At 45.9% G+C, this 11,706-nt stretch overlaps 1 protein-coding gene across 3 annotated transcripts in view; it reads right to left on the minus strand.

Annotated features, from left to right (window-relative positions):
* PECAM1 (platelet/endothelial cell adhesion molecule 1) overlaps positions 1-11,706 on the minus strand; it is a 79,792-nt gene that overhangs the window by 7,355 nt on the left and 60,731 nt on the right. For 2 of the 3 annotated variants that reach the window (XM_015429413.1, XM_015429411.1), the window contains one exon: positions 10,713-10,735. The exons of the other annotated variant lie outside the window; for it this stretch is intronic. In XM_015429413.1, coding sequence (XP_015284899.1) covers positions 10,713-10,735 — 23 coding nt within the window. The remainder of the gene's footprint in view (positions 1-10,712; positions 10,736-11,706) is intronic. 3 annotated transcript variants of the gene reach the window in all.

An 11,706-nucleotide genomic window follows, 5' to 3' on the forward strand; every position in this document is an offset into this window, starting at 1 on the left:
CAGAGCTCCTCCTGGACCGCCAGCTGTCTACCAGGTTGAGCCACGTTCACTCGGACCTTGCGCCAGACACTAGTTGTGACCCCATCGCTTCCAGGAGCACAAAGACCTTCGCTCCGGATGACACGGTCTATGCCCGGAACTATGGGGAAGGTCAGCACTAGGTCCCAGCTGTCGTTCTCTGTTCTACGGGGCCCATCTCGTACGAGGTGCAGGACAATGCAGGGCAAGTCCGCCGCTGCCACCTGGCCCAACTCAGACGTCGCTGGCCGGTGAGGGGTGAGATACTGCAACACACCCCAGTTCCTGTTCCCTTTCCGGGAGTTCTCTCATTGGAGACCACTGTCGGTGCCCGGGAGATGCATCCTTCCGAGGACCTGCGGCTGTCACCTCCAGCCTGGGAGGCTGACGGTCAACACAGGGAAAGGAAGACTCTCTCATATGTGCATTAATTGCTGGGGAATGCCACACTGCACATAGGGCTGCCAACATCCTGGAGAAATAAATCTTGCCCCTTTAATGGAGGTTTAATGTGTGAAGACAGTGAACATTTTTGAAGCACAAAGGTAAATAACGTCACCTGAGCTGTTTGTTGTCCCTCCAGGGGAATTGGCTGGGCACTGTGCTAAACAAGATGCTGGATTTAGGTGCACCACTGCTCTGAGGGGTAGGCGTGGGGGGTAGGGCTGCAAGAATCGGGTTGTGAGACTCCTGGAGATTTGGTGGTAGAGCCTGGGGAGGACAGGGACCTCACTGAGTGGGGTACAATGCCACTGAGTCCACCCTCCAAAGCATCCATTTTCTCCAGAGGAACCGACCTGTGTAATCTGGTGATGAGCTGTAATTTCATGGCATCCCCAGGTCCCACCTGGAGGCTGGCATCCCTAGCTCTGAGGTAACAGGGCTGTCCTTAGGTTATTATGACTACCTTTTCACCAATCTGAAGTAAAGCAAAAAAGCATGCAGCCATGTCAAGATGGTCAAGGAAGAGGCTGAAGAGAGAGTGGCAAATGAAATCAGGCCGTACTGATGAAGCAAATCAAACACAATACCAAATTAGTATTTGGGGAAGTAGTTACCTCATTGTTATGATATTTCCTTTAATATGTTTTCAGAAACTGGAGGCAGCTATTAAATTGGATATAAAGATTGCCAGCTCTGATTCCAGGAAGGAAACCCCCTCCCAGTTCCTTTGTGAGCAATTCAAAATTTGTCCACAATGCTTTCCAAGCTAATGAGGTGGAATTCAAAGTGGGACAAGAACACTGACAGGAGCATTTGCAGACAACAGCTCTGTATTACACTCAGGACATCCAGAATCCTGAATCAATCAATCAATCAAGGGGCAATCTGATAAATATAGATATTGGGTGTTTGGGATAGGGTGACATATATTTAAATATAATGCCACAAATTCCTTAAGCCCAATACATTCAGATCCGAGGTGCTTAGAGGATTGCTCGTCTTTGACTGTGAGTCCAGTTCGAATGAAATTCCTACTTAGGTTTAGCTTAGATTTAAAGCAATTTTATTTTACTTGAAGGAGCACAAGTTCAGTTTGGACTAAACTGGCCAGCTTGGACTCGTAAATTTTCTTCCAATGATACAATCTGAGCAGATATTAAAAATTTAATAAAAGCGCATTTGAACCCCATTCAACCATAGAGAGATGCATTTATTGAATCCTAGGTCTTCCCAAAAAACATTCTGTGGGAAACTAGAGGCAACCATGGTTCTAGAATGGGTCAGTTCAGTAGTGGTTCTGAAAGAGCTAGTGTGGGGTAGTAGTCAGAGTGGCAGACCAGGTTCAAATCCCTACATTGACACAGAAGCTTATTGGTTGACCTTGGACCAGTTGCTCTTTCTCAGCCTAACCTACCTCACAGGGTTGTTGTGAGGATATAATGCAAGGGGATGCTGCTCTGAGTTCCCCAAGGGAAGGGTGGCATAAAGGTGTACTAAAGAACAAACACAGTGCAGTAAAAGAAGTATGTGTATCCATCTTGCGTCTTACAGGGTACGCAATAAACCTTCTAAGCATGAAGTAGCCCTTCAACCTCTTCTGTGAGTATGTGTCTTAAATTAATCAAGCTCATGACCCTGATTTATTTCAGAGGAGGATGTGCCAAAGTAAACATTTAAGACTCTGGAAGAAACAATGGTACAGTGCAGCCAAAGCTAAGCACTCATAAGTCCACTGAATGCAGTGGAAAAGAGCTAATCATACGCTTTAACTTTCTCACAGTAACTAAAGAGACTGTAAAGTATTTCACTTTGTTTCAGTCACACTCTATTCTTTTTATTATTAAATCTACTTAACCCCCCACCCCACCCCGAATCTGACCCAGGTTTGTTTTAAAACAGTTCTGCTCTTTCTGACTAAAATCGTAACAGATTCTTATGGTGGTTCAATGTTCCCTCTAATTTTTTTCTCCTACTGAGCAGAACAGTTCACATCCTGAGCAGGATATAACTGCTGTAATCTTCAAATGGGCAATGGGCAGTGCAAGACCCTGCCTGGCTCCAGATTGCTGCTGAGCGGGCCTTCCTGTGTCAATGAGTGGCCACTCACTCGCACATCTTAGTAAAAGGTAAATGTAAAGGTTCCCTTGCTCAAAAGCCAGTCGAATCCAACTCTAGGGTTGCGGTGCTCATCTCTGTTTCCAAGCCGAAGAGCCAGCACTGTCCGAAGACGTTTCTGTGGTCATGTGGCCGGCATGACTAAACACCAAGGCGCATGGAACGCTGTTACCTTCCCACCGAAGTGGTACCTATTTATCTACTTGCAATTTCTTGCTTTCGAACTGCTAGGTTGGCAGGAGCTGGGACTAGAGACGGGAGCTCACTCCGTCATGCGGCACACTCGAGTCTCGAACTGCTGAACTACCAACCTTCCACAGCCTGCAGTTCAGCGTCTTAACCACTTGAGCCACCGCAGCTCCTACACAGCTTAGAGGGAACACTAAATATGCAGGTTATAAAGATGCCAGTGTCATGCTGTACCACCGTTTGTCTCCAAAAACTGAGCAAGTACCTTAAAAAAACCCCTGACAGTTTCAGGAATGCAGTCAATCATCTTCTATGGCTAAAGATGGTCACCTTGTATTTGGTGATTACTATTTTCCTTTCACGGCTAGGGTTCCCAGTCCCCCCAGGTGGAGCCAGGAGATCTAGAATTACAACTGATCTCCAGATGACAGAGATCAGTTCCCCGGGAGAAAATGGCTCCTTTGGAGGGTGGATGCTGTGGTATTATTCCCCACTGAGGTCCCTCTCCTCCCCTCCCCAAACCCTGCCCTCCTCAGGCTTCACCCCACCCAAATCTCCAGGAGTTTCCTACTATTGAATTGGAAACCCTATTCACGGCACATAAGGCTGTTACTTTCTGAATGGTTTTCTCCATACAACTGTAAAACCTCATCACTTACTGGATTTATTTAAAGTGTCATCTTTTAAGTTGGGGGGACACACACAGACTTTTCAGGATGCTAGAGCTTCCAAAATAATGTAAAAGATTTGCAAATGCCCCTTCTCCTGAAAGTCTAGTAGTAAAACAATTTGCTGTTTCAGAGCTGTTTCTTTTACACTGCTGAGCTAACCGCTATATCATCAGCATCGCCACATGGGGAAGCCTTTAAGACCTGTGCATAGTACCTTGAAAAGCTTAATGTTTAAGATATTGGAAAGAAAGGACAATAACAACATAGGCATATTTTAGTTTTGCCCAGCAGGGACTAGCTTTCTGAAAACCCACACTGGCTCTTTGAAGTATTTACAATATTTTTTATCTATGTTTAAATAATATCTGGGCACACAGCAGCTCCCAGCATGTTCTTTGGCAGCTAATATGTTGGTTAAATACAGGCTGGGTGGTTCACATAAATCAGAGACCATTTTGGGGGCTTTGAAAATCTTGCTGAAACTGCATCCTTGTCCTTTAACTTTAATCTTGCTGCCTTAATTAGTCATGTCAACAGTACTACTGTGCCCTAAAGAAGAAATTCCCAAAGAAGTTTGGAAGGGTATAGTAAAGCTTTATGTGTATTTTCTCATCTTATTAACAGACCTGAGAGCCTTGGATTCATAGTCCCTGTGACAAAACGGGGACCCGCCCTCAGCCCTGGGAGACTGAATAGCCGTTCTGCGGCTCGCAAGCCCCTGTTTGGCGACTATTTCCTTCCTCTGTCGCTGCCACCACTCACTGAATGGACACCGCCTTCTTAGAGGGACAGTGAGACCTCTCTGGCTGATCTCCCAACCCAGGAAAGCGGACAATCTTTGGGCGCCCTCTGGAGAGTTGGTAATGTCTCTGATTTGGGCCCGTTTGAGTTCCCTGGCCTCTCTTTGCCTCTGGTAATGTGCTGAGTGGGGAAGACTATGTGGGCAAGGCACTACCAGGCTTCATAATTTCAAAAAGAAGATTTATTTAAACTATGTACAAGTTAGGCACAGAAAATAAACACAGGTACATCAACTCAACCTGGGCAGAAAATAAACACGATCTAAATGCAATTCTCTGTCCCCTACACACACCCTCTCTACCTCTATAGTGGGTGGCTGTAGGCCAGGATTTGCTTTTCCCCTCTTGGTTGGAGAGACCTTTCACTGGACTGGTCACCAGTACTGCTAACCCTCCAGGCTGTCCACCATGATTTATAGTGGCCTGGACTGACCACTGGGTGTTGGGAGCAGGAGTCCCACCTGTACGCACCCCTTGAAGCTGCTGTTCAAGCTCAGGCAAAGGCCAAGACTAGGCTGAGACTAAAAACTCCCCTCAGGGGTCAAAGCCTTTATTTGGCTGGCTCCATCCCTGGGGTTGGTACCTACTTTCCCGCTCTTTTCCCCTAAAGCTGCTGGGAAATGTAGGCCGGGAGGTATGGCAGCCCCATTGTTCCCTATGGAGCACCTCCCCTCTCCAGAGAACTACCAGACTGGCAGCCATTTTAAGGTACCGCTGCCGCGACCTGGCAGCCATTTAGGGTTGCCAAGTCCAACTCAGGAAATATCTGAGGAATTTGGGGGTGGAGCCAGGAGACTTTGGGGGTGGAGCCAGGAGGAAGGATGTGACATCACTTTTGTGATGTCACATCCTGTGATGCCACTTCCAAGTCAAAGGTCAAGTGATGTCACTTCCCTAGCTCCACCCCTTCTGATGTCACTTCCAGCAGGAGAGCTGCCCTCTGGATGGCCATATGGGCCATCTAGTCCAACCCCCTGCTCAATGCAGGACCAGCCAAGAGCATCCCTGACAAGAGTTTGTCCAGCCCACTCTTAGGCCTGTCATTCCAGTTCCAGAACACTCCTGCTACACCCTGGGGCTGTCATTCCTGTCCGTGGTCTCTCATTCCAGTCTCTGAACACTCCTGCTATACCCTGGGACTGTCATTCCACTCTAGGGCCTGTCATTCCAGTTCCAGAACACTCCTGCTCCACCCTGGAGCTGTCATTCCACTCCATGGTATCTCATTCCAGTCCCAGACCACTTCTGTTTCTCCTAGGGGCTGTCATTCCACTCTATGGTCTCTCATTCCATCCCCAGAGTAGTTTATTTGGGCCCAGAAAGCCTAATGGAAAATCCATTCCACATTTTTATTGCAACTCTCCTTGTACTGTAATGTATTTCAATGGACCCCATGCAAGTCAACTGGCATTCTTCCAAAATAATGTAAAAGATTTGCAAATGCCCCTTCTCCTGAAAGTCTAGTAGTAAAACAATTTGCTGTTTCAGAGCTGTTTCTTTTACACTGCTGAGCTAACCGCTATATCATCAGCATCGCCACATGGGGAAGCCTTTAAGACCTGTGCATAGTACCTTGAAAAGCTTAATGTTTAAGATATTGGAAAGAAAGGACAATAACAACATAGGCATATTTTAGTTTTGCCCAGCAGGGACTAGCTTTCTGAAAACCCACACTGGCTCTTTGAAGTATTTACAATATTTTTTATCTATGTTTAAATAATATCTGGGCACACAGCAGCTCCCAGCATGTTCTTTGGCAGCTAATATGTTGGTTAAATACAGGCTGGGTGGTTCACATAAATCAGAGACCATTTTGGGGGCTTTGAAAATCTTGCTGAAGCTGCATCCTTGTCCTTTAACTTTAATCTTGCTGCCTTAATTAGTCATGTCAACAGTACTACTGTGCCCTAAAGAAGAAATTCCCAAAAAAGTTTGGAAGGGTATAGTAAAGCTTTATGTGTATTTTCTCATCTTATTAACAGACCTGGACTTTGACTAGAGAGCCTTGGATTCATAGTCCCTGTGACGAAACGGGGACCCGCCCTCAGCCCTGGGAGACTGAATAAGTCGTTCTGCGGCTCGCAACTCCCTGTTCTGCGGCTATTTCCTTCCTCTGTCGCTGCCACCACTCACTGAATGGACACCGCCTTCTTAGAGGGACAGTGAGACCCCTCTGGCTGATTTCCCAACCCAGGAAAGCGGATATCTCAATCTTTGGGCACCCCCTGGAGAGTTGGCAACCCCTCCAATTTGGGCTCGCTTGAGTTCCCTGGCCTCCCTTTGCCTCTGGTAATGTGCTGAGTGGGGAGGACTATGTGGGCAAGGCACTACCAGGCTTTATAATTCCAAAAAGAAGATTTATTTAAACTATGTACAAGTTAGGCACAGAAAATAAACACAGGTACATCAACTCAACCTGGGCAGAAAATAAACACGATCTAAATGCAATTCTCTGTCCCCTACACACACCCTCTCTACCTCTATAGTAGGTGGCTGCAGGCCAGGATTTGCTTTTCCCCTCCTATTGTTTGGAGAGACCCTTCACTGGACTGGTCACCAGTACTGCTAACCCTCCTGCGCTGTCCGCCATGATTTATAGTGGCCTGGACTGACCACTGAGTGTTGGTAGCAGGAGTCCCACCTGTACGCACCCCTTGAAGCTGCTGTTCAAGCTCAGGCAAAGGACAAGACTGGGCTGAGACTAAAAACTCCCCTCAGGGGTCAAAGCCTTTATTTGGCTGGCTCCATCCCTGGGGTGGGTCCCTACTTTCCTGCTTCCCCCCCCTAAAGCTGCTGGGAAATGTAGGCTGGGAGGTATGGCAGCCCCATTGTTCCCTATGGAGCACCTCCCCCCTCCAGAGAACTACCAGACTCGCAGCCATTTTAAGGTACCGCTGCCTTGACCTGGCAGCCATTTCATTACAGTCCCATTCAACCATGAAGTTCACTGCAGCTGCTTCCACATGGAAGTTTTTTACCACCTCGTTTTACAAACTGGAGTGCTTTTTTTTGGAGCTTCCAGAAGATGCCATGCTGTAATAATCTCATTTCCAGGTTTTCCATGTCCTTAACATGTTCTTTCCAATACCTGTTCTGTCTGATCGTTTGGGAAAGAATGCAGTCCAAGCTAGGGTTGCTGGGCTGATCAACTGGTGGGAAGGTTGGGGGGGGCAGCATCATGAGTGGTGGCTCTAGGAATTGGTGGAAACTCTATGGTAAAACTGTAGCGTTTCCATGATTCCTAGAGCCAATGCTGCCACGTCTAGGAAACTCTATGGTAAAACTGTAGCGTTTTCATGATTCCTAGTGCTAACATTTTCCCTGGAAGTGATGTCATCATGCTTGCAATGTCAGTGAGTGTTTTTATTCCCCCCCCCAATGCAATGGGAACTTGAGGCAGGGGATTCCTGAGGGTTTGGGAGTCTTAGTCCAAGCATAGTACATCGTCTGGAAGTAATGGTGCAGATTTCCCTTCTCTGCAAAGGTCCTGCCCACAATGGTGCTATTCCCTCACCATAAGCCCTTTTCAGGCATCATTTCCCCAGCTTGCAATATAGGCCAGGTCCTTCACTTAATTAGAATGTGTTCCCACAGTCCTTTGCAATAGTGCAAGAGACTCAAGGCAGGGCCCAACCAGATTGCAGGCAAGGCATGTAGCCTTCGACCTAGCCAGTTTCTACATGAAATGAAGCAAGCACAACACACACTCCTTCTGCCCCTCATCAGCCTTTGCTCTGCCTCCTCCAAGACAGTTAAGGGAGCTTCCTTGGCCAACGGCCCCCCAAAATCTGCAACGCTATCCTTGGTGGCTTTCCCATTGGCATGAAACTCCTTCCTCTTGGAAACTGGCCTGTGTCCAAACCCCAAACAAAATGTAATAAAATGTAATAATAAAATTAATTAAGGTGAAAAATGTCTATATTTTGGCTGGCTTTTGGGGACCCAGTCCTCCAAGTGTAAGGCAAGAAAATGGAACACAGATTTTAAAAAAACAACGAATCTAGCAATGATGGAACTGTTGCTCATCCAATTAATACAGGTCTGTTTATTCTAACAGTGACTATCAGTCATCTGTCTATTGGGATACAAACAATAAAAACAGTTTCTTGCTAATCGCATGAGAATGTGAGTGCTGATTAACAAGAATGCTCTCTGTGTACATGCACACATGTTTGTCACTAGCTTATACAAATAGTACAACTCCTATAAACATTCTTATTTATGAATGTGTTCCTCTTTGTTCAGAACAAACTGCAGAATTAAAACTAGGGATGCTTGAATACCAACCAGTTTGACTCATGTCCTGTTTGCCAGTTGCAAACAGGGAGCCAATTTTTGGATGGACTGTTTGTTCGTGGATGTTTGGCAGGTTATTTCATTTTGTTCCTTCCTAACAGTTCAGTACACCACCATCGGCATCTCATGCATGCACATTCTCAAACAGCCTGGTTGAGTTCTGCTCCCCTTTATCTTTGCTCCCCTTTATCCTTGTTGCACTGCTGCTCTGCTTGGCAGGCAATGGCTCAAACAGACAGGTAAATAAGCCACAAGCCACATAAATCTATTTTACATATAATGTTTTTTTTAATCCAGCTGTTTGGTGTTTGTATAAGTAATTCTTAGTGATGTTAAAGGCTGCTGATATGTTTTGATCAGCACCGTTTTCACACATCCACAGTTTTGAAAAACCCTCTTGTATACCTTGGCAGGCATTCAAATCATTTGATGCCAAACCAAACAGATCCGGTGATTGGGCCACATCTGACCATTGCAGTCTAACATGATAAATTAGACTGCAGAACAAATTCAGCACAAAATCTGCAGTGTCCCTAGTTAGAACTTAAGTACGTGGTTAGTAGGCATGCCAACACCTAGCCTATGGGGAAAACAAAATAACACCTAGCCTATGGTTAACTGACCATGTGTGAGCACTAGCACAAGTTGCAGCTTTTGGAGTTTGTGAAGCATGTTCCTTGAAAACACTTTGCTTACAAAAGCTTCACCTGTAGCAAAGCAGACTGGGAGGCCAGTTACTGCACTGGCATCTCCCTTCTACCAAACCTAGGGTTGCCAGGTCCCCCCTGGCTGCTGGCAGGGGACAGAGGGTTAGGATTGGCAGGTCCAGGTTGGGAGACTCCTGGAGATTTGATGATGGAGCCTGTGGAGCACAGGAACCTCAGTGGAGTACAATGCCATTGAGTTCACCCTCCAAAACATCCATTTTCTCCAGGAGAACTGATCTCTGTAGTCTGGAGATGAGCTGTAATTCCAGAGGATCCCCAGGTCCCACCTGGAGGCTGGCACCCCTAAATCTGCCTAGCTCGAGCAGTGAAAGTTGGAATTCCAAGATTGCTGTCATACAGGAATGTCCCCCTTTTATATCCCTCATCCAGTCCTGCCTCCTTGACCACCGAGTAAGCCTACCCCGTGACATTTCTGTAAGTCAGCTGATTGTTTTACTGTTGGGTGTGCAGTTCTTTACCCCCCTTAAGGAATTATAATGTATCATCATCGTCATCGTCAATCGCCCTATCCCAGCTTATGCTGGGCTCTAGGCAATGTACTGGATATAAAGTCACAGAATACAAAACATTAAAATTCATATATAACTTAATAAAAATTTCAGTGTAGAGAAAAGATCCGATATGGAGATTTTTCTATAATATTATTTATCCCAATTCCAGACTACCAGTGCCTTTTTCTGGGCGGGCGGGCTATTTAAAATGACGGGGGGAAGTTGAGTGTTGGACAAAAGAACTATGTATGGAGCTTCACTCATGGAACAGATCTTTTTCCCTCCTCTTGTATTTTGCAGTTTCCTGTTCCACCTGAAAAATGGATTGAACTTAAGAACCACAAGTGTGTTGCTCCTCTGGAATCAAGGATATAGATAGGGTTGCCAAATGGGACCGGGGGGCGGGGAATCCCCCGCTTTGGAGGCCCAATTTCCACCTTGGTGGAATCGGGCCCCGGGGGGCGTGGCCGAGATCATCGGGGGGAACCATATGGTTTTTCCCCCGACGATCTGGGCCACGTCCCCAATGTGAGTGACATAGCACGTCACTTCCTGTGATGTGGTGGTGGTGCATGCACACACACGTCCTGGGAGAGCTCCCAGAGTCCAGCAAGGCTCCCCCGCCGGCAAGGGTAAGTACACTTGGCAACCCTAAGTTTACGCTAGGAAAATAATTTCAAGTGGGTAACCGTGTTAGTATGTAGTAGTAGAAGGAGATTCAAATTCAGTAGAAATCAAAGAGCAGCAAAATTTTCCAGCGTATAAGCTTTCATGAGTCAAAGTTCACTTTGTCAGATACCACAGAAAGATTAACATTGCAAGAATACCTATTACAATGATATCCGCACACAAGTATTAAAAAGAGTCAGGAATCTTGATTTCTGCTTTGTCTAGCAAAATACTACTACCCTACGTCCATCTCCCCATATTGCATAACTAAAAAAAAAAAAGCATACTTACAGAATTTCTATTTTCCCCAGCATCTGAAAATTACAAAATATAGTTTAGGAATAGAAATAGTTTCCAAAAAAGTCATCTTAATATGTAAATATGTAGAAATGTACAAGTAAAAACTAGCTCTGTGAGCCATTTTATGTGAGCTGCTTTCAGGATCTCATAATTACGGTTGCACTATACTGATTTCAAAGATCAAGGTGATATTTCCCCATCCAAAGCTCAGACATGTTCTTACTTCCAATTTCTGCAATGATACAGTGGGAAATCCTTAAGCGCCTTTTGTCTTTTGGTATTAATCTTAACTTTGGGGAAATTTTCAGTGTCCTTGGGGGGGGGGGTCAATGGTATGTGCACTTATGAGGAAATGAATATCTTTGAATGAAGCAGGACATCCTTTGAAATAGATATGAATCGTTTTTGAAAATATGCATAGGTTTTTAATACAGCAGTTTTAAGGCCAGTCTGAAAGCTGCTTAGGATAGAAACTATAAGCCCTCTGCTGGCATAATATGGAGATATGTCAGAAATAACTTATTGCCAGCATAGTGTCCTCTGATGCCATGCTAGTATACACTCAGGGCAGGCACAGCTCCATCAGCATAAGGGCCAGAAACAGGCATCACCAAGGGCATGCTTGAGGAGGAGCGGGACGTACAATGCAATCCTATGCAAGGTTAAAAGTAAAGGTAAAGGTTTCCCTTGCTCGAAAGCCAGTTGAATTAAGGGCAGGCACAGCTCCATCAGCATAAGGGCCAGAAACAGGCATCACCAAGGGCATGCTTGAGGAGGAGCGGGACGTACAATGCAATCCTATGCAAGGTTAAAAGTAAAGGTAAAGGTTTCCCTTGCTCGAAAGCCAGTTGAATTCGACTCTAGGGTGTGGTGCTCATCTCCGTTTCCAAGCCGAAGAGCCAGTGCTGTCCGAAGACGTTGCCATGGTCATGTGGCCAGCATGACTAGATGCCAAGGTGCATGGAACACCTTCCCACTGAAGCAG

This window comes from Gekko japonicus, unplaced genomic scaffold (assembly GCF_001447785.1).
Source record: "Gekko japonicus isolate JY-2015 unplaced genomic scaffold, Gekko_japonicus_V1.1 scaffold67, whole genome shotgun sequence".
NCBI lineage: Eukaryota > Metazoa > Chordata > Lepidosauria > Squamata > Gekkonidae > Gekko > Gekko japonicus.